This window comes from Talpa occidentalis, unplaced genomic scaffold, assembly GCF_014898055.3.
Source record: "Talpa occidentalis isolate TD23 unplaced genomic scaffold, MPIMG_talOcc4v2.1 talOcc4.15, whole genome shotgun sequence".
NCBI classification, from domain to species: domain Eukaryota; kingdom Metazoa; phylum Chordata; class Mammalia; order Eulipotyphla; family Talpidae; genus Talpa; species Talpa occidentalis.
Window position 1 is genome coordinate 41,355,648 of NW_023601543.1, and position 23,019 is coordinate 41,378,666.

The 23,019-nt window shown below is 34.7% G+C and overlaps 1 protein-coding gene and 1 pseudogene across 1 annotated transcript in view; both read left to right on the plus strand.

Annotated features, from left to right (window-relative positions):
- BRWD3 (bromodomain and WD repeat domain containing 3) overlaps positions 1 to 22,456 on the plus strand; it is a 154,238-nt gene extending 131,782 nt beyond the window's left edge. The window contains 8 exon segments of the mRNA XM_054695885.1: positions 3,892 to 4,010; positions 5,300 to 5,374; positions 6,981 to 7,133; positions 8,544 to 8,707; positions 9,096 to 9,193; positions 9,754 to 9,912; positions 15,428 to 15,856; positions 15,859 to 22,456. Coding sequence (XP_054551860.1) covers positions 3,892 to 4,010; positions 5,300 to 5,374; positions 6,981 to 7,133; positions 8,544 to 8,707; positions 9,096 to 9,193; positions 9,754 to 9,912; positions 15,428 to 15,856; positions 15,859 to 16,181 — 1,520 coding nt within the window. The 3' untranslated portion in view covers positions 16,182 to 22,456.
- Positions 5,138 to 5,285, plus strand: LOC119246868 (U2 spliceosomal RNA; annotated as a pseudogene).
- Positions 22,457 to 23,019: the final 563 nt, after the last annotated feature.

The following is a 23,019-nucleotide window of genomic DNA, read 5'->3' on the forward strand; positions in this document are numbered from 1 at the left end:
TTTGTCGAAGTGTTGAAACATTTAGTTTGATTTCCTTTGCCATTGAGATGTGTCTACAAATACAACTCTGTGGTTGATGTCCAGTAGTGTATCATCTGTGTTTTCTTTTAAGTATGTTATGGTTTCAGTTCTTATATTTAAGCCTTTAATCCATTTTGAATTAATTTTTGTATATGGTATTTTCTGTATAGAATTCCTTATTTTGTTCCTCATCTTAGAGGAAATGACTTCAGGTTTTCACCATTGTATATGATATTTATTGCCCATGGGTTTGTTACATATGGCCTTTATTATGTTGAGATAAGTTCCATTTATTCTCATTTCATTGAGAGTTTGTATCCTAAATGTGTTTTGAATATTGTCAAATTCTTTTTGGGCATCTATTGAAATGATCATATAACTTTCATCTTGTATTTTTTGTGTATCTGGTGAATGACATTGATCAATTTCCATATTTTAAAACAACCCTACATCTCTGGCATGAAACCTACTTGATCATGATAGATGATTCTCTTGATATACTGCTAGATTCAATTTGCTAACATTTTGTTGAGGATTTTTGCATCTATGTTATCAGAGATATCACCCTATAATTTTTGTTTTTTGCCTGTCCTTTCGTTTTGGAATCAAGGTATGTTACCCTTAAGGAGCTTTCCACCCTCTTTGATTTTTTTTTCTGAAGAATATGAGGTTAGGTATTAGTTCCTTTTTGAAAGTTTGATAGAATTCACTAGAGAATACATCTGATCCTCTGCTTCTGTTCTTAGACAGAATTTTGATTACTCTTTCAGTTTCTGCACTTGTGACTGGTCTGCTGAAGAAGTTGTTAATTTCATCCTGGTTCAGTCTTGGAAGGTTGTATGTTTCTAAAAGTCCATGCATTTCTTCTAGCTGTTCAGTTTGTTTGCATAAAGACATTTATAGTAGTTTCTTAACGATCTTTTGTATTTCTGTGACATTTGTTGTAATTTTGACTCTCTCATTTCTGATTCTTTTTATCTGGGTTTCCTCACTTCTTAGTGAGCTTTAGCTATGGGTTTATTAATTTGTTTAATCCTTTCAAAGAAGCAGCTCTTGGTTCCATTGATCTTTTGAACTATCTTTTTGTTTTCCATTTCATTTATTTCTCTAATTTTTATTATTTATGATCTGATTTTTTGCTTTCGTTTTTTCTTCTTTTTATAGTTCCTTCTGTTGTCATGTTAGGTTATTTACTTGATATTTTTCTTGTTAACTGATTTGAGCCTGTATTTCTATGTCCTTTCCTCATAAAACCACTATTAGGACGTCCCATGTGATCTGGTGCTTATCTCTCCTCTTTCATTAGTCTTCCAATACTTTGAAATTTCTCCAGTGGTTTTCTTTGACACAGGAGTTATTGAAAAGCATTTTTTTTTTTAGTTTCCACATGTCTTGTTTTTTATTTTTGTGCTTGATTTTTATCATGACACCATTGTGATCAGAGATAATGCTTGTCATAATTTTTATATTCATACTGTTTTTGAGACATGTTGTGTGGCCTATATAATCTGTACCTGAGAATGTTTGTGTGCACTTCAGAAGAATGTGTATTCATTGTTTTGGGATGGCAGGTTCTGAAAATGTCTCTAAATCGCACCTGGTCCATTACACCATTTAAGGGATCTATTTCCTTGTTAACTTTCTGGATGATTTATCCCTTTGGTAAGGATGTGTTGAACTCCTCAACTATTGTGTTTTTGGTAGTTTGTTGCTTTATCTCTGCTAATAATCATTTCATATAATTAGGTACATAAATATTAATGACAGTTATATCTTCTTGATGAATTGTTCCCTTGATTATTACATATTATCATTCTTTGTCCCTTATTACCTTTTTTTAACTGAAAGTCTTAATTTATTAGCTATGAGAATAGCAGTTCCTGCCTTTTTCTTTGTGTTACTGGTTTGAGATACCTGACTTCCAGTCTTTCATTCTAAGTTTGTGTTTGTCTTTAGTTTTTTAATGAGTAACTTGTATGCAAATTATAGATGGCTTTTGTATTTTTTTTTAAAGATTTATTTTTATTTATTTATACAAGCACTGGGTACAGTCAGAAGCACGGGAGGGTGAGAGAATTCACCAGAGCCAGAGCGGGGAGCAGAGCAGGCAGAAGGACCAAAGTACACTGCCGAGGGGAGCAGCGGGCGGCAGGAGAGGTCTGTGCGCCATGTGGGACCCTCCTCCGGTGGCCGGGGAGCAGCCGGGGATTGAACCAGTGCTGCAGAGGCTGAGGGCTGCTTCGCAACCCAGTGCTCAACCGCTGCGCCACCGGGGAGGCTCTGTATTTTTATCCAGTTTGTTATTTGCCTTTTAAATTGGTGAGTTTGGACTATTTAGGATGATGATTGATGCATTAGGTTTATTTACTGTTTCTATCTTTCATTTTAAGGCTGTTTAATCTTTTTGTTGTTTCTTTTTCCATTTGCTTCTCTTTGCTTCTTCATTTGGATGACTTTTGGGGGATGTTGCTTCAGCTTCTGCATTTCTTCTGTGTTTCTCTTTTCTAGATTGTTGTTTTGTGTTTTCCAAGAGGGTTTTATCAAGCTTTTGTTTAAGAAAGTCCTTTATGAGCTGATATCGAATTGTCATTATACAATTTCTCACCCTTTCTTCCTCCCCTTTTGTGGTGTTATCTCATTTTATCCTTGTTCATACTTCTGATTATATATTCCTTTTGTCATTTCTATCAAGGTTCTGTGTTTTATGTTGCTTTTTTTATAAAAGAACTCATTTCAACATTTCTTGTAGGGCAGATTTGGTGTTGATAAGGTCCATTACCTTTTGTTTGGGAATGCTTTTATTTCACTTCCATACTTGAATGATAATTTTGCAGAATAGAATATTCTTGGCTGGCAGGTTTTTTTTTTTTTAGGTTTGTGAACACATCATTCCACTCTCTTCTAGCCTGAAGAGTAACTGCTGAAAAAAGAAGAGAACTTTATCAAGGTGCTTGTGTATGATGCATTCTTTATTTTCTCTACCTCTTGATGAGGTCGTTTTGCATTTAGAATTTTAGGTATTAATTGGCTATCTGAATATCCCTGTTTATCTCTTAGTTTCAGGAAGTTCTGTTAGTATTTCTTTGAATATTGTCGCTGTTCCCCTTTCTCTTTTCCTTCTTGACTATCCAGTGTTGTTATGTTTACTTTTCTAATTAAGTCTGATACTTCTCCTAGAGTTTCTTCATTTTTCCTGTCTTATTACTCTCTACTTCCATTTGCATCATTTTTACATTTGTATCTTCCATTATCATAATTCTTCTGCCAGCTTAAATCTATTTAATATATTTTCCATATTTATCCTCATTTTCTTCAGTGTCTGTTTTGTGTTCTTTCAATGTCTTCAGTCTTTTCAGTGAATAGCTCTTTTTTTGTTCCTGGATCCCTTTTGTAAAATCCTGCACTTTCTGTGTTTGATTGTCCTTCCAGTACTTCATATAGCATTTTTTAAATTGTTATTCTAATATCTTTGTCTATTCGGTCCTCTATTTCTGTGTCCTCTTTCCATGTTCTGCAATACTTACGATTTTTCATCTTGTTTTCAGCTATTTCTTGCTTCCTAGGCATGTGTGTGGCTTTTTTTTACATAGTTACAGTTGGTGCTCTCTGGTTTAAGTTTGTTTGTCTCCTTTGTTTTTCTTGGTGACGTATGAAGGCAGCATGGGGAGCTGAGACTCAAATACATAGTTTCAGTCGTGGTGAGGTATGAAGGCTCTTCCAGGCAGATAGGTCAATTCTATCTCCTCTTTTTTCTCTCTCTAAAGCAGGCTCGCTTCAGGTTTCCTAAATTCCTGCCCCGCCTCCTTGTTTCTTTCTTCTATGATGCGAGGCATATTTCATTAAGCTTGAGTCATTGGGCATGACTGCTAGACATTGACCCACAAGTTGTGAGCATCTGGACATTGGCTGCCTTGCACTCCTGGACAGGTGGCTCCAGGACCCTGGTTGTTGGGCAATGCCTGCTGCCAGACAAGAGCCCTGATGTGCAGGTTGCTGAGTACTCCTCACTTGGGTTTTTCTGAAGGGAGTAGGGAGGAGTTTCTCCCGCCTACACCATTTAACTACCAGATTCCCTTATGCCAGACTGTCTAAGACAGTGCCCAGAGCAGCTCCAAGAGGAGTAGAGGGGTGTCCTGTCTTTCCTCTGGGAGCCGATAGGGACCTCTCTTATCTGTTCGGCTGACTGCCAAACTCCCAACGACCTAGCCTGCATTCTTGTGCATGTGCATGTCTGTCTGCCCCAACCCCTCTCTGAAAAGTCTGGTAGGACCATTGTAGTAGCCTTCCAATCCTGTTCCACAGGCCAGAATTGTTACAGTCCTATCTGGGACCATGTTTCCTTCTTTTCTCTCCATCCTCACAGCAAGCCACCAACCTCAGCACAAAGCCTCCATGGGAAAGACCTCCATATCTATCATGGAACCTACAGAACTTCCTTTGAGCAAATTTTATGCTAATTTTATTTTCCTTTTAGTGTAATGGTTAGGGGAGAGGATTATCCATACCTCTCTGTCTGACCCTGTTGTAGGTGGAGTTTCCATTATCACTTTTATTTTCATCAAAGATAAAAGTGGGGCCTCCCCTAGTGGTGCAGCGGTTGAGTGCTGGGCTGTGAAGCTGCCCGCACCCTCAGCAGTGTATTTCATCAGTCTGCCTGTTCTGTTCCCCACTCTTACTCTGGTGAATTCTCTCACCCTCCCACTGCTTCTGACTGTACCCAGTGCTTGTATAAATAAATAAATCTTTAAAAAAAAGATAAAAGTGTAAGAACTTAAATTATAGTATTCGTTTTCTAGGAGTATATATATTTAAATGTTGAATAACATTTTAGTATAGATAACAAGCCTATTTTAACTTTTTCTGAGTAACGGTGTAATATGTCACACCATCTTTTGATGAAACCTAGTAATCATCAGTATTTTCTGCACATACATATTTCAGATGGGGAAAATATGCAAATAAGGAACAAATTATGTTCAGCAAAGCTGCTTTGTTTGTAAGGAGTTTGGGTGCAATAAATTAGCTCGTGTTTTTCTGTAATCGAGGAGAATGTTGAATGTAGAATCTATTAATCTTAAAATATAGCCAGTAAAGTTATATTAAAATATAGCCAGTAATCGCTTCTCGGCCTTTTGGCTAAGATCAAGTGTAAAATATAGCCAGTAAAGTTATAATTCCTATTTATTGATCTTTGTGCCTTAAATCATAATTGCATTGCAAGTCTTGATATTTTGTTCTGGTGGTCTAGAAACACAATGTATCTTTTTCACCTTAATAGAACCATCAAGAGCAAGAGGGCGAATCCTCAGAGTCAGTTATTCCAGAAAGACAGCAAGATCCATCTCTTTCTGAGGTAGGCCTAGTTGTCTCTTAAAAGACACATGTTGGTTGTTTTCATGTTACTTTTCTTATAAAACCTCCATACTGTAACTTTTTTTATAATTTATAAAGCTGTTTTCCGTCTTTGTTTACTCTCTTTTTACCCTTTTCTTTGGCTTTTTTGGTTGCTGTTTATATTTTAGTAGTTTAAGTCAACAAGTCAAGTAGCATCCATATAGATGTTTATTTGCTTTTACAGATCCTAAGCCATTGGAACAAAGCAAATAGCATCAATTTTTACGTCTATATTGTAGTTGATTATTCCTACGAGAACCTTTATACAGGCTTACTGGGTCTTTTCAGTTTTGGTTATCATATTATGTAACAGTTTTCCTCTGTAAAAATCTGTTCCACAAGCCACACTGTGTTAGAATACAGTTTTAGTTTTTATGATTTAAGCAAAAAAATGTTAAATATATATATATAAAGAACAATCATGTGTTCTCATAAGTCAAAAAATACTTTTTTTTGTAATAACTTTCCTCTGCCATTTCCTCTAGTTCTTTGGCTTCTCCATTGAGAGAAAAGGGATAATTGATTTTATTTCTTCCTGATTCAAAATAGGATAAGTATATAATACTGTGGTTTTTACTCTGAAGTATACTTATTGAGGGTTATGGTATGTATAGGTTTAATTTCAATGAAAATACCATAGGGTAACCCTTGAAATATGAACTATACTTAAAAGATTTTAGGTTAAAATGGAATCAATCTTGTTGCCTCTGCCCAGTTGTACCTCACACCTTTGTTCTATTGTACAGTCACTCATCATCATCCTGAGTCAGAAAATGCAAGGGAAGACTAGGAAAGAGGATGCTCTGGGCTATGTTTTTAACCTGTGTGTAGTACCAGCTGGTATGGAAAGATATCCACCATCTGCTCTAATCATGTACACTTATTGCAGCATGGTTTCTCCATTACAAAAAAGTTACTGTAGACTCCCTGCCCCATCAAAAAAAAGAATAGAATCATCTCCCTCTCTAATCAGATCAAACTAGTTCTGAATCTATGGAAGGAATGACCTTAGATGAAACAAGTGTCACATTTATTGAAAAACACCAAATATAATTTGATTTTGACTCCTAGCTAATGACATCTTAGGTAGAATGCTCTTCGTAGCTGGGACTATCTTAGAAATATGGAGCTAAGTTGTGACCACTGAACTGTTTAGTTATATGTGGATATTATATATATGTAAATATATGTATATGAAAATTATACATCTAGTTTTGTTTGTATTTTGTTGGGTATCTGGGAATTATTTCTGTCTTTAAGCCACAAATGGAATTCTGTATTATGGACTCTGTAGGGTTGAAACTGGTGGCTGTAGGTTTTCTATTTTGTCCCATAAGGTTATTAGGTTTATCATTTGCATGTGGAGGGCTAAGGCCTTCCCACAGACCCCTTCTCTTTTTTGATCCCCCTAAAGAGCTCTACATAATTAATGAGTGGTATGGGGTTTGGGGGAGGTGCTTGGCAGATTGAAAAGCAGTATTTTTGTTTTTGTTTTTGTTTTTCATGGCAGAGTGGTACTGCCAGTCTCAGTCCCATTGTATTTAATGACACATTCTTCTTTGTAGGATTATCAAGATGTTATAGACACTCCTATGGACTTCAGCACTGTGAAAGAAACTTTGGAAGCAGGAAACTATGGTAGTCCTCTGGAATTTTATAAGGATGTCCGCCAAATATTCAGCAACTCCAAAGCTTATACCTCTAATAAAAAATCAAGGGTATGAGAAAGCAATATTCGGTTAATTAAGCATTTAATTACATGCTTATGCATGTAATTAGGTTTAATTTAAAAAGATTTATTGATTTATACAAGCATTGGGTACAGTCAGAAGTGCGGGAGGGTGAGAGAATTCACCAGAGCCAGAGGGGAAAGCAGAGCAGGCAGACTGACGAAATACACTGCTGAGGGGAGCAGCGGGCGTGGCAGAAGTGGTCTGCCGCGCCATGTGGGACCCTTGCCTGGGCGGCCAGGGATCGAACTGGTGCTGCAGAGGCTGCAGGCAGCTTTGCCACCCAGTGCTCAACCGCTGCACCAGCGGGGAGGCCTTGCAATTTTTTATATATATGAAACAACTTTCTCCTACCTGCCTTTTCTTTACTCTTTGTAATACTTATATCTGCTTGATAGGTCAAGGAAAGGAGAGGTAGTCATTTGAGTACCCTTTAATAATTTGATACGTAAAAGTATTTGGCACTATTCATTTAAATATGTGAAATATTTGGGTTAGCTCTGAATATTTATGCTCCCTTTATTATAACAAATAGTGAATTCTATTGGTATAACAGTGTATTCATACTCACATTTAATACTGTCCCTATGTTTTGTCAGAACTTAAATATCTTGAGAACAAAAGATAGTAACAATAATTTTTGTGTTTTGTGATTAGTGGCATCTGATTAACTTTTAAATTATTTGCAAAATAGTTATTTTACTTGGCCACTTACATCTCATGAAATGAATTTTCACTGATTTCTGCAGTCATAATTTTTTAACATTTATTTCTTACATTTACTTTCATGTTTATATATTCTTTAGAACAGTAGGTTATATTTTGAGTCTTTTAAAATATGAACATTTTTCTTATGTTATTACTGTTTGAAAACAGAATTTTTAATGTCTCCATATTCCTCTGTGTGGTAGTTCTATGCTATTTCACTAGTGTTCAGATATTGAAAGATACAGGCTATTTCTAGTTTTTCATTCTACATTAAAAATTTGTGTCTAAAATATGTTAATATTCTTGAGCATAGTTATATTATCTGCACAATTATAGGATATTCCCTTAGGATAAATTCCCACAAGTGAAATTATTAGACAAAGTATATTTATTTTTTTAGGCTTTTAGTACATATTGCAAATTTTCCTTTAGAATATTGTTCCAGTTAAAATATCCAGTGGCTATCTATACAAATTTTATTCTAACCTAGCCCAACATTGGTTATTATCTTTAAAATATTTGTTAATTTTTAGGTGAAAATGGTACCTTTAAAATTCTTCAGAAAAAATATTTCAAGTATATAAAATAGCTCCCATATCTTGTCTGAAGGAATGTTGATCCAGGCATGTTTCTATCTTTTATATAATTAAAAATGTTTCTACAACAAGACTACAATTTTCACCTTTTCAGATTTATAGCATGACGCTGCGATTATCTGCCTTATTTGAAAGTCACATTAAAAATATCATCTCTGAATATAAGTCAGCAATCCAGAGTCAGAAGAGGAAAAGGCCACGGTACAGAAAACGTCTAAGAAGCAGCAGCAGTTCGTTATCTAGTAGCAGAGCCCCCAGGTATGTTACATTGATATAGCATTTTATGTTTTCAAAGCATTTTGTATATATTGCCTAATCTTTGAAGTTTATGAATCGTTTAAGACATCCCAAGACCCAAGAGTTTTTTTTTTTTTTTTTTTAATTCTTGCATCTATGTGAAGTTGAGATGGTGACTCCCAAAATTCTGTTTATATGCATTTGACTATATCAAAGACTTTTTTAAAATTTCAATGATTGAAATTTAACCTTGTCGTATTGCCAATTTTAGGCATTTCACTGAAAAAACAGGAAATTTCTTCTTTGGTCAGCTTAAGCATTTTGTATCATACTGTCTATCATAATATGTTGCTAACAGAAAAAAAAAACACAAAAAACAACTACTCATTTTTATATATTTTTACTTTAGTCCAAAAGGGAAACAGAAACAAATGAAGTTGCAGCCGAAAAATGACCATAATACCTCAGTGTCTTTTGCCAGGACTAGCTCTCCTTTCTCATCTCCTGGTAAATATGTCTTTTGTTTGTAGTGTTATATATCTCAGTTTAGTGCTGGTATTTAGGATGTAGAAGAGGCAGCACGGTTTATAGCTCAAAGAGCAATGAATTTAGATGTAGGAAAGTTGTGCTTTCCCAGTTATATTCTATCTGTGGGGCCCTGAGTAAAACATCAGACCACAGGACTGATACAGTTTCTTCATTTTTAAATGAAGGTTTTAGACTAGATGAGTTTTAAAGGCTCATGGTTATAAAACTCTGTGGCTTTATGATTTTTAATATCGGTAATATCTCAGAATACTCATCTACAATATATTTGCCAACCTAAGAATTAAGGATTCATTATATATGGAGGTGGTTTCATTGGACAGTTTTTTTCTGAAATTCTGTACTTAAAAGCTAAACATGTAATGAACCATTTGTTCTCAAAATGTATTTACTTCTTCAAGCAGTTTTCATTTTGATGTTAGAGTAACATAGCTGAGCATGATATAATTTTTAAAATAGCTCATTTAACTTTCCTGAAAACATGATAATTATGTTAACATTACAGTCTTTTTAAATGCAAGTTTCAGATGCTGCTGAAGGGCTTTCACTATATCTACTTGATGATGAAGTAGATGGGGCATTTTCTTCATCAAGCTTCAGTGGATATAGCCGAAGTGGAAATAGCCATGACCCAGGGAAAGCCAAATCATTTCGGAATAGAGTTTTGCCAATTAAACAAGGTAGGAAAAAAATATGGACAGGGTGTTTATTCTTTGTTTCCTCCGGATGGCAGACAAATCATTTAAAAACTGATGTACTTAGGTAGTACAAATTAACATGTCATTTTATTTAATGAGGATTTTAATGTTGTCAAAATTGAGCAGATAGGGTTTCATATCCACAGCCTGAAAAGGCCCTTAGCACGTTCCCAATAGTTATTTTTAAGCACATTGTAGTCTTTCTAAGTAAAATGTGAAATGAATAGGGAAAAAAAACTCAGACATTCTCTTCCCTTAGGGCCTGATGTCTCACTAATTCAGTGATTTTCAGAGTAGCCTCTGCCTATTTCTAGGAAAACCACAGAGATACTTCAGGAATTCTTAGAAGAACCTTCCCTATTCAACCAGAACAGTTCTTGTTTTTAATTCATATAATGAGCTTCCATGTAACTTCTATTTGAAGAAAAATTTCCACTGCTTAAGAAGAAATCACTAACCTAATTCATTATCTGTATATTTATTTTGGACCATTTCAGGGGGCATCATTTATAAATATTTGAAGATTATAGTTGTTATTCACTTTTCTTCTTGCACTTAGTCCTATGTTATATACCTTGAATGTGTTCAAAGAAAGTTCCAATAGGTTATTCTGTTTTGAAATTTCTTAATAGTTAATAATAAGCTTTTACAAATATCTTTCTACAAAAACACATTTTTATTTTATATAAATTTTTAATAAAGCATTATTGAAGCTTTGAATAACTTAAATATCGACTAACTTAAAAGTAGATTTTTGAAAGATATATTTTATATTGGTTGTGTGAGATATATTGAAACACATTTGATTACTTTAAAATAATTACTGTCTTTAATTTTCTCAATTTGTATCTTGATTCTCTTCTCATCCTGCTGCATCTTGCATACGTTTGTGCTAATTCCTCCTCTTTTTGACCTTCCCTTTACCATCAAGCTTTTAGAAAGAATGGCCTAATACTTCCCATCTCTATTTTCTTTCATTAAGCATTCTTTTATCCTTTGTAAATCCTCTGGTTTCTGTCCCCACCACTCTGCAAAAGCTATTTCCCCAGAATTACCTGTTATCGTCAATGACCAACCAGTGTCCTTTTTTAGTGCCTCTTTCCTTGATCTCTCTGTATGACTGCATGTTAATTGACTAACCCCACTAGGCACGCTACTGCCTGATTTCTTTACTGGTTCTTCTATATCTGTTTCTTCTTTTTTGTCCCTACTTGCAGTTTCCTACTGGTTTATGGCTTTTCGGTTTTGGGTGTTTTTTTTGGGGGGGGTTTAAGGAATCTGATGGCTACATCAGTCATGCTGATGACTCTCCAGATTCATATATCTGTCCTTAAAATCTCTTTATTCTAGCAGCCTCATTTTCAAGTGCTTTCTAAAAAATTTCCCTTTGAGTGCTATCATCCATCTTTCTGTCTGAAACTTTCTTCTTTTTCTGAACTCATTGTTTCAATTACTGGCACCGCCCACCATCTTCCTAGTCACCCAGTTTAAGATTTTGCAGTGTTCTTTGACTTTCCTTCTACTCTTCATATCCTGTTGGTTGCTAGGTTTTGTGAATTATGAAATTCTTTTATACCATTTGAATTTCTAGTCTGTAGTTTCTATTGCTAACCCCTTATTCTCTAGCCTAGTATATTAGTCAGCTGCGGCTGTTACAGTAATATTCCACAGATTAAGTGGTTTAAAGAGCAAATTTATATATACATATATATATATATATACACACACACATACTTAAAGAAAAGATTTATATATACTTAGAGAAAATTTATATATACATATATATACTTAAAGTATATAATTTGATGTTTTAATATATGTATATACTGTGAAATGATCACCATAATCAAACTAATTAACATATCTACATAGCTACTGTGTGTGTTGAAAAAAATTTTTATCCTTCTAGAAGATTTGAAATATACAATGCAGTATGTGAACTATAGTCAACTTGCTGTGCATTAGCTATCCAGAACTTACTCATCCTGCATAACTGATTCTTTGTACCATTTGACCAACACCCCCCATTTCCCCTCCCCCCAGTCCCTGACGGTTACCAACTTACTCTATGCTTCTATGAGTATGATGATTTTAGATTCCACATATAAGTGACATTATGTGTTATTTCTCTTTGTGTCTTGCTTATTTTGCTTTGTATAATGTCTTCCAGCTCCATTCATGCTATGATAATTGGCAAAATTTCCTTCTTTTTTTCTTTTCTTTTTAATTTTTTTAAAAATTTATTTATTTATGCATACAATAGCTGGGGTGTAGGCCATAGATGCGGGGGGTGAGAGGATTCACCAGAGACAGAGTGGGGAGCAGAACAGGCTGACTGACTGAAATATACTGCTGAGGGGAGCAGTGGGCAAGACAGGAGAGGTCTACTTTGCCATGTGGGTCTCTCTCTGGCCGGCCAGGGATCGAACTCATGCTGCAGAGGTTGCGGATTGCTTCATAGTGTGGTGCTTAACCCCTTGGGCCACCAGGGAGGCCATCCTTCTTTTTTTAAAGCTCAATAATATTCCATTGTATAGGATATGTATGTGTATATACACCGCATTTTCTTTATTCACTTATCTGTACCAAGACATTTAGATTTTTGGCTATTGTGAATAATGTTATAGTGAACATAAGAGTACAGATATCTCTTCACAACCCTGTTTTGAATTCCTTTGGCTATATACTCAGAAGTAGGATTGCTGGATCAAATGGTTGTTTTATTTTAATTTTTTTGAGGACTATCCATACTGATTTCCATAATGGATAAACAAATTTATATTCTTTTTTTAATAATAAATTTTATTTTTATATTCCCCATACAATTGCAACCCCTTTATTTTGACCCCAATCCCTCCCCTCCCGCCCCCTACCCCGCATAGAGTGTCTCTGGTTCATAGTTATTTGTTGATTTTGACAAATTTATATTCTTGCCAACAGTGTGCAAGGGTTCCATTTTCTCCACCCTCATGGACATTTGTTATCCTTTATCTTTTTTGATACTAGCCCTTCTAACATGTGTGAGGTGATATTGATTGTGGTTTTGATTCACACCTCTCTGATGATTAAAGATGTTGAATACCTCTTCATATACTTCAAACCGACATATATTTTCTCATGGTTCTAAAGCTCAAAGATCAGGTGCTAGCAGGGTTGGTGTCTGGTGAGGGCTCTCTTTCTGGCTTGCAAATAGCTGCCTTTTTGCTTTAGATTTTCTTTTCACAGATGGGGAGAGAAAATATTCACTAGTGTGTCTCTTCCTCTTCTTATAAAGACATCATTTAGTGCATTAGGGCCCACCCCTCCCTTATAATCATATACTTTAATTTCTGCCTTGAAGACCCTATTTACAAATACAGTCACAATGGGGATTCAGTCTTCCACATAGGTACTAGAAGGAGTGGACATAATTTACTCCATAACACCTAGACTATTAGACTAATCTTGTTACAGTGTTTACTGTACAACCTTAGACTTTGCTACTTCCAATCTTTCCAGTCCACTCTCCTGTTTTCACCTTACCTCACTAGCCATTTCTTCTCAACAGTCTTTGCTGGTTCTTCAGTATTTTTAAATGTTGGAATATCCCGGATCTCAGTCCTTAGCCACGTTTTCCCTCTTTACTTGTTTTCTTAATGAGCTCTTAGTTTTCTTGACCTAAATATCATCTCTTTACTGATAATTTTCCAAATTATATCTCTAGCTATATCCAAATCTCCCCTGAGCACTAGACTGGTATAGCCACCTAAATTTTTCCATTTACTTTTTTAATGTCTTAACTTGGAATCTTGACTTTTTTTTACCACCCTGTCCAAATCTATTTCCCCTTCAGTGTTGTCCAGTTTAACAAAATATCTCTATTACTCATTTGCTCAGATCATAAAACCTGAGAGTTGACCCTCATTTTGTGCTTTAATACTTGACATCTGATCTGTTCAGCAATTCCTGTCAGTTCAAGCTTTAATAACAGAGGTTGATTGTGGAGGCTCCTTTAGAAAGAAATACTCCAAATTTAATCACTTTCCATCACCTCTATTGTTACCTTCCTTATCATGTCTTAACTCAACTATTCTAGTGGGCTTCCAAATGGCTTCTGCTTCCAATATTGCCTCCTTTGTAATCTGTTGTCTCTACAGTGAAAATAGCACTCTTTTTTTTTTAAGATTTATTTTTTTTGTGCATATAAGAGCTGGGGTACAGGCCAGAGATTGGGAGGGGTGAGAGGATTCACCAGAGGCAGAGTGGGGAACAGAACAGGCAGACTGACTGAAACACACTGCTGAGGGGAGCAGTGGGCGAGACAGGAGAGGTCTACTTCGCCGTGTGGGTTTCTCCCTTGCCAGCTGGGGATCGAACTCATGCTGCAGAGGCTGCAGATTGCTTCATAGTGCGGTGCTTAACCCCCTGCACCACCAGGGAAGCCAACAATAGCACTCTTTAAAACTTGTAAATCAGATCTTGTCATTCTCCACCTTGAAAACCTTTCCACTGGCAGTCATTGCTTACTACCCTGTTTTTCTTTTCCACTGCAGTAAAACTGGGTTTATATTTCTTCTGGAATGCTCTTTCTCCAGATTTCACTTTGTTAGATTCTTTTCTCTGATACTATTGCCATAAAAAAGTCTTCCCTGTGGTCTCCCTGGTGGTGCAGGGGTTGAGTCTCAGCACTGTTGGGTTATTACCAGTCACTGCGATGCGGGTTGGATCCCCAGCCAGGGAGCTAACCCACATGGCACAGCAGACCTCTCCTGTCTTGCCCGCTGCTCCCCTCAGCAGTGTGTTTCAGTGGATCTGCCTGTCCGACTCCTTACTCTGTCTCTGGTGAATCCTCTCACCTGCTAACCCCTGCACCTCTGGCCTTCACCCCAGTTCTTGTATGCATAAATGGAAAAAGTTAGATCTTTGGAAAAAAAAGGTCTTCCCTGTCTAAAATACCCCAATTTTTCACATTTTTCTTGCCCTCTTTCTTTTTCTTTGCAGTGCATATCATTAGTTAATATTTGATCATTCATTTGTTCACTTTATTGTCTCTCAACTTTTGTCTACCAAAATATAATTTCAAAGAGCAAGAACTTTTTCTCATTTATTGCCATATCCAAAACTCCAAGCAATGCCTGACTCATAATAGGTAACCAGAAAGAATTTGTTGAAGAAATTAATGAAATTATTCTGATATATATTCCCAGATAATTCTTCCTAGAGTTCTGCACTTAAATATCTGCCCAGCTAACTCACCGCCCATTCTCCCACTTCCATGTCCTTCTCCCTGCTTTCCCTCCTCCAGAGAAAAAATATTAGGGAAAACACAACTTGAGTGTCTTCCATATCATATCCAACAGATTTAGATTCACACTCCAAAACCCTCCATGATTTTATCCCATCTTTCTTTGAGTACCAAAATTTTTTGTGATAGACTGTTTATTTTACATTTAAACCTAAATAACCATTTTATTAATATCAAAGCTTAACTTTAAAAAAATCATTCATCTTGATTTAGATCACTCCCTTGATGGACCCCTTACAAATGGTGATGGCAGAGAGCCCCGGACAGGAATCAAGAGAAAACTTCTTAGTGCATCAGAAGAAGATGAAAACATGGGAAGAGAAGAGAAAGAGAAAAAAGAAACAAAGGAGAAATCACATTCATCTTCCTCAGAGAGTGGAGAGTTAGGATCCAGTTTAAGTTCTGAAAGTACCTGTGGTTCTGATTCTGACTCTGAATCAACTTCCAGAACAGATCAAGATTATGTAGATGGAGACCATGACTATAGCAAATTCATACAAACCAGGCCTAAAAGAAAACTAAGAAAGCAACATGCCAATGGAAAAAGAAACTGGAAGATGAGAGGCACAGGAGGAAGGGGCAGATGGGGTAGATGGGGTAGATGGAGTAGGGGAGGCAGAGGAAGAGGAGGCAGGGGCCGTGGGGTCGAGGAAGAGGTGGAGGTGGTAGTAGGGGGAGAGGGAGAGGGAGAGGAGGAAGAGGCGCTTCTAGAGGAGCCACCAGAGCCAAACGTGCACGCATTGCAGATGATGAATTTGATACTATGTTTTCAGGACGTTTTAGTAGACTGCCTCGAATTAAAACAAGAAACCAAGGCAGAAGGACTGTTTTATATAATGATGATTCTGATAATGACAACTTTGTGTCCACTGAAGATCCTCTGAATCTTGGTACATCCAGATCAGGCAGAGTGCGTAAAATGACAGAAAAAGCCAGGGTTAGCCATCTCATGGGATGGAATTATTAACAGTTAATAAATTTAGAATAATTTAAAAATTTCAATGGCCTTCTACTGCAGGGAATTTACCAGGAAATCTACAAAGCAAGTTGTGTGGGGACTTCTGCTTCCTTTCACATTGGTGCTTTTCCATTATGCCAGTATACATTTGTTTCAAGACTTTTGACCTCCACACTTCATTTGTTCAAACAAGCCTTACTCATTAGGCCTTAAATTTAAAGAAAAAATTGCCCCCCACACACACATATCACAGACACACTACATATTTACTACATTAAAGGAGCATTATTCAGCTTCTTAAGAGTAGCATGACATTTTTATCTCAATGGAATATCCCTCTTTTGCTTTTGTATCACAGAAGTATAGCACCTTCTTATAGAGTTTTATATAGTTTGTTTTTGCCATTTTGATTCCTGTACCCAGTAATAATAACTTTTGCACAATACACCAATCCTAAAGGCAGCTATTAAATGTTTACAGTTTCTATATTGTAAGAACGATCTGGATTATTTTACTCTACCCAGGCCAAACTTTCATGAAATGTACTAAACTGAAGTATATATTTATACTACAGTTTTTTTTGGGGGGTGGGGGGTCCTCGATATGCTTTTCATTGATTTGCTTAATTCATGTTAAAGGTGAGAAAGGGTTGGTGCCTTGTAAATATGTAGCAAATCTTTGTGGTGTGTCCTGATGATGTATGCATTAACTTTATTAAAAAAGAATACTTGAGGTATCAATCTAGACAAGGTGCCAAATGCAAAAGTTTCTTGCATCCATTTTCTTTTCCTGTTATATTTTATTATATTAATAGAACTTGTGTAGCTTAAAAAAATAATTTAAACATTTGAAAAATCTTCATCCACAAAGAATAGCTTCTCTAAATAGTAGCTCAGCTACCTCTATTAACTACAACTACTGGAAATATTAAGTAAATAGATGCTGTTATTCATTTCTAAGGAAAAATAGAACAAGCTTGGTAGGAATGAGTACCCTAAATTATAAGCTGAGAGGTTGTTAATAATCATTAGCTCTCAAATTAATAGTTGTAATTAACAAACTTTCATAAGTATAGTATGCTCTACCTTAGGCTTTTCTTAGAACATTTTTAAGTAAACTTGGGCTACTATATCTCTGCTACCACTTACTATTTAACATCTGTGAGTGACTGGTTTTCTTTGAGTCCTAAAATGTAACAAAGTACCTAGATAGAGTTGGAATGTTTTGGGCAGCCAATATTTTGAATCAACTTTAATAGGTTCTATTCATACCATTCCAAAGGGTTCTTCTGTTAGGGTCTTTCAGAAAAGAACCTTGCTGCAGTGCACACTGATATTTTGAGTCATTCTATAGATGGAAAAGTCTTTAAAACATAATGGTATTGTTTGCAGCAATAGAGTGCATGTGAGTTTCAAGAGCAGTTTTACTCCTTAAATTTGAGAGACTTCAAATTCGCTAATTTGTTACTTAGATTTTTGAGGTGAGGGGGACTATAATATTGATTTTTTTTTTCTGGTAACAGCAGTTATGTTGCACTTAGATCAGACTTGTGGGATAAAAGAAACTTCTTAATGTATACCTACTAATCCCTGGATATTTCTTAAGCTAATGTGTTTGTGTTATGCTTTCCATTATTTCATGCATCTGAAAATTCTTAAGCGCAGGAAATGGAGTATTCTCATAACTTTTGCTTATTTCGTTGGGTTGGGTAGGGGTTATTCTTGGATTAACATCTTTAAGCAGTTTTTTTTTTGGCCATAGAAATATGTTCAGACTTTAAGAAATTATTGTTTTGAATTGTTAATGGCACTAACTTCTGTTGTTGGACAGTAGATCAAGCTGATTTTCTTTTTTCGTTTGTAGTCTTTTTTTCATGAAAGCAAAACTACTTCTGGCTGTAACTCAGCTGCCACTATTTACCCTAACATATTTTCAGAAGCATTCATATTTGATACTTTACATTTGATTTTGCTAAAATACTACTATTTCAGTTATCTGTCTTTTGGTCATTTAGACAAAATTTGTGCCTGTGTTTTTCTGGAATCAATAATCTTTGGCTTACTCTAATCAAAGTGACTTACTTAAAATCATGGATATACCCAAATGTGTATGTATCATGTGTATTTTTTTAGGGTGAAATTTTTGTTGAAATTTTTTTTATGAGGAGCTTACCCCTTGAAATGTAGAATTGCCATTTGTGTGATTGTAGCTATCTCAAGCTTTATTTATAATTTATTTTGAAAAATAAAAATGTCACCTTATTCCCCAAATGTCAAGATTTTCTCAGTTTAGATAATTAGAATAATAAGGCTACAGACATTTTAAACATATTTTATATGTAGTGAAATACTATGAAAATACTAGTGAACAGCATTTTGCTGTAATGTTAATTTCAGTTATTAAGATTTAAAGAGTTAGTCACCAGATTATGTTAGATTAGCAGAGTTACCATTTATTACAAAACAAAACAGATCACTTTCTGTTTGCATGCAAATTATTTTAGTAAGTGAAAAAAAGGTTTGGAAGACAGAATTTTTAGTTTTATATCTGACTGCCCCCCCATCCCCAATTTAGACTTTGCTTTTTTTTGTAACACTGCCTCCAGTGAATGTGTTGTAATTTTTATCACATTGAATATTTTATCACTTTAATTTTTTAGAAGCCCTTTAAACTGAAATTAGATCCAGGTTCAGTCATAGCAAAGCAAGTAGTAAGTGATCTAAAATTTTTGAAGAAAAGTCTAAATCTTAAATGATTGCTACACTTATATTTAGGCCCGTGAGAGCATACACATGTATATGCCTAAATCTATGCTATATATTAATAGTTAGTGAGCTGTAATATTTCTCATTAATGCTAATGATGTTTTAATTCCCAATTTAAGATCTTGGCATGTGTATATATTTATGAAAGTGTGTTTCTTCTATGGCTTGCTATTTGTATCTTGACTACAAGCAATAGGATGCTCTCCAAAACATTCACTAGCCTATTAGCCTAATGATTGTGTGTGTGTGTGTGTGTGTGTGTGTAGGTGTAGTTTATTTTCCAACTTGACAGTTTATCACAAACATTTAAAAAATATTTTTGTGTGTGGAGAACAGCTGTATTTCACTGTCTACCAGTTCTTTGCCTCTGTTGTAAAATGCTTAGCCTATGTGTGTGTGTGTGCACATGCGTGTGTGTATGTGTGTGCGTGTGTATACACACATATATATATTGCTTGATCATTCTCATTATCCTTCTAGATAAACAGTCTAGGATTTGTCTTATCTCTTTTTTGGGGATTAAATTGCTCTTTTTGTTTCTTTTTGTTTCCCTTCCTGGAGAACAGTATTGTGCTAGAATTTTACTATATAATACATTGTTTCACCCAGAGGCTAAAAAACAGTAAAATTCATAATCTCATCCTGCACAACCATGTGCTCAAATGTCTAACTCAGCTTTCCAGTACTTTGAAGTAAATTTGAGTGATTTGTCTTTTTTGTTGTAATCCTGTAGATTGTCATTAGACAATAACAGAGTGATTGAAAGGGAAAGATGTGAATGCTACTTCTAACTTTTTGATAAAAACTTTTTGAACATTTTTCAAAATTTGTATGTTTGTGGTAGTGATAAACACCTTATTACTCGTTTATATATTTCGGGAATTATTTTATGCACATTTACCAACTGGTACTTAAAGTTGGAATTTTCACATCTACAAAGATGACTTACATCCTGTATAATTTTCAGTATACTTTAATATCCATCTTTTTGAACAATTACCAACATTTTGAGTTCCAAAATGAATAGTTTAGTTCTGGAGACAGGGACAGAACTTGACATTAAAGCTCATTGTTTTAAATGTTAACTACATACCCAACATTTTTGTGGTACATGAGACCTTATGAAATTTTTATTGAAAATAAAATATTCTATGATGACTTTTAAGGCTTGTTTTAAAAATTAGTGTGAATATATTTTCATGCTTTTTTTTTTGCTTTTCACCTCAGTAAAGTTTCTTTATCAACTTTCAACTACCAAGTTTTGATTAAATTCTAATATAATTTTTCATGGTGCTGTATTTTATGGAATGTGGATTGCCCTCAAGTTTCTTGACATTTATTTCTTATCTAGCTTATCCTTGGTTAATTTCTTTTCTATCATTCCTCTCCTGCATACTTTTATTTTCACTTCTCTTTGTGCAACGAAGACTGCACCTAATTTAACACACTTCAAGACTGGCAATTTATGATTCATTGATGGGAGAAGTACAGCAGAAAAGCCCTGCAGTTTAGAGTTAAGGTGTATTTGTTTATATGTATGCCCATTTGTTATTCATATACTTGTCTTAATTAAATCTAGAATATGAGACTTTGACTTATAAAAGCATGATAAGTATTTTCTAAAAATAAAACTATTGATACACATTAAAATTGCCATTGGTAACTGAGTTTTAAAAATCACATACAAAAATATTTAGAAACCCAGTTGGGAAATGTGTTTTTACATATGTCATCAGATACACATTAGGCAGTACTATAAATGTTAATTCTTTAAACAATACTGTGGTGATGGCAATCAGTAATTTATTTCTTTGTCCTGTAACTTATCATCCTTGTCTTTTGTAACCCCTTACACAGTATTAACAAATCTGTACCTTATGTTTGTTCTTAGTGTCCATATATTTTAAGATGGAAATATTCAGTTAAAAGTTGATGTAATGTTGTATATGGGCAAAATGTCCATTAAACTTAAATTCAGTAAAGAAAGGTAAACTAAACTGGCTCGACTTATAAAAGATGTTTTGTTTGGCAGTTGTCAGTCCTTACAAGCAATTATCTTCAACAACAAAAAAAATTGGACTAATTTGTTGCCATTCTTTATGGGATGTTTACAATAAAATTCCAAGTTGTTTGGAATCGGTTGCACTCTTACTGCTTTATGCTTTGAGTCAGAAAATGGAGATAATTAACAAGAAGAAGGAAAGATAGAGTTACCTTTCTGTTACCCATCTTCAGAGATTACACCATGTAACTCTTGGGTCTTTGTTGTTTCTTTGTCATAGATTTTTTTTTTTAAATATTTGCTTAGTCTGAGAAATTAGGGTGCTTCTAGCTATCAAAGAAAACTAAGACTTTGTTGCCTTAGTCATTGCAGATACTTTTTGGGTCACTTTTAGGTAATAAATATGGTGTTAACATTTTAAGTGTGGGCTACTGGTGCATTAAACAACAGCCTGCAAAGCATCAGTCAACATTTTGTTTTGTGGAGCTTTTTGAAATGAATAGATTTCTAATGACTTTATTATGGCTTGTGAGTTTTAACAGCTGAGCTATGAACCTCTGGCATTTTAATTACAGTAAATTTGCCCAACAGAGGCAATTACATAAATGTTATAAATGGTGCTTTAAATCAGTGTTAAGTGAAGGAGGGAAAGAAGTGAAGTGAAAGGTGACAAACTAGGAACTGAAAACCTTAATGGGACTATTCATCCTAGTTGTGCATCCATATGCCTACCCAGAATTTTCTTCCCAGTGACAAGAACCCCACTCAATTGAAGGTAAGTAAGCAGACCAAAGACTGGACTGTATGTTTTTTTTAAAACCTATAATATTTGTTTTGTGGATTTAGAATCAAGAAATAGGGCATTTGGAAAAAAATGCCACCTCTATCTTCTGTCATTGTTTCTCCTGACTATGAAAGTCGACCAAATGTTCATGATATTTGAAGGTTGAAGTGTAGATGCACTATTGGACATTTGTGTTTAGTTGCTTAATTGAAGATAATCCTTTTTAAAGGTATGAAAGTGTTACATTAAAAATCCTTTATTAGCAGGCTTTGGTGTTTTCTGACCACCTATTTGATATTTTTAACTAGAAAAAATTTTAATTTTAAAATATTCTAGCATTATTCAAAAGAGGATCCTTTTTTTGTTGTTGTTTCCTAGTTGATGGGGGTCAAGAACAAATTTACGCTGTATTCTCTTTATTATATGCCCCTGACAATTTAAAGCTACTTCCCAAAAATGCATATAATAAGTTGATTCTAGTATATTGAGGCTATGAGTTGGTTTTCTTAGAATTTTTATGCCTATGTACTTGTAGTTGTTAGACACTTCTTTCTTTATATACACTTGAAGGATTTTTTATGCTATTGCTGGCAAACCAAAATGAACATTTTAGAGAATTTTTTTTTATAATGTTAGTATGTTTTCTTTGCCAACTGTGGCAATTGCCTTAATAGTTGCCTCTCATCTGGAGATTACAAGTATGCAGTAGATAATTTTAACTAAGTTACTATTACAAGTTAAAGGTTAACTTGCTATTGGAAAATTTTAAAAACAAATTTCTGAAGCTAGTATCCTTTCATAAATTTGTAAATGTTGAATTGTGAAGTGTGCACAACATGTTTATGATTCTCTTTAATGTTACAAGTTTTATAGTAAATATTGAAGAAATGAAAATATTTGAAATTGTTTTCTTTAGGTTATTAATGGTAGAATTTATTTATTTTGGGAGTGTTTTTGCTGTTGATTTTTGTCATGTTACTATTCTAAAATTTGTATAACAACATGTTAATTTTTATGTCTTTTTTCCCCGATTTTATGATTTGCCAGTTCTTTTAATATATATTAGGAATTTTGTGTACACTGTCAAATCAGTTAAGGCAGTAAGACTCTTAAGGTGTTACTTTATTTTTTTAAGAATGTGTAGAATATTGTGTTTAAATGAGACTTGCAGCCCAAATTGTATAATGATCATTTTTAAGGGGGGGATATTTTGTTATACTTGAGTATTGCTCCTCTAAAATACTGATGAAGTGGTGGTGATTCTGAATTGTTTTCTATTTGTTAAATTTTTACTTT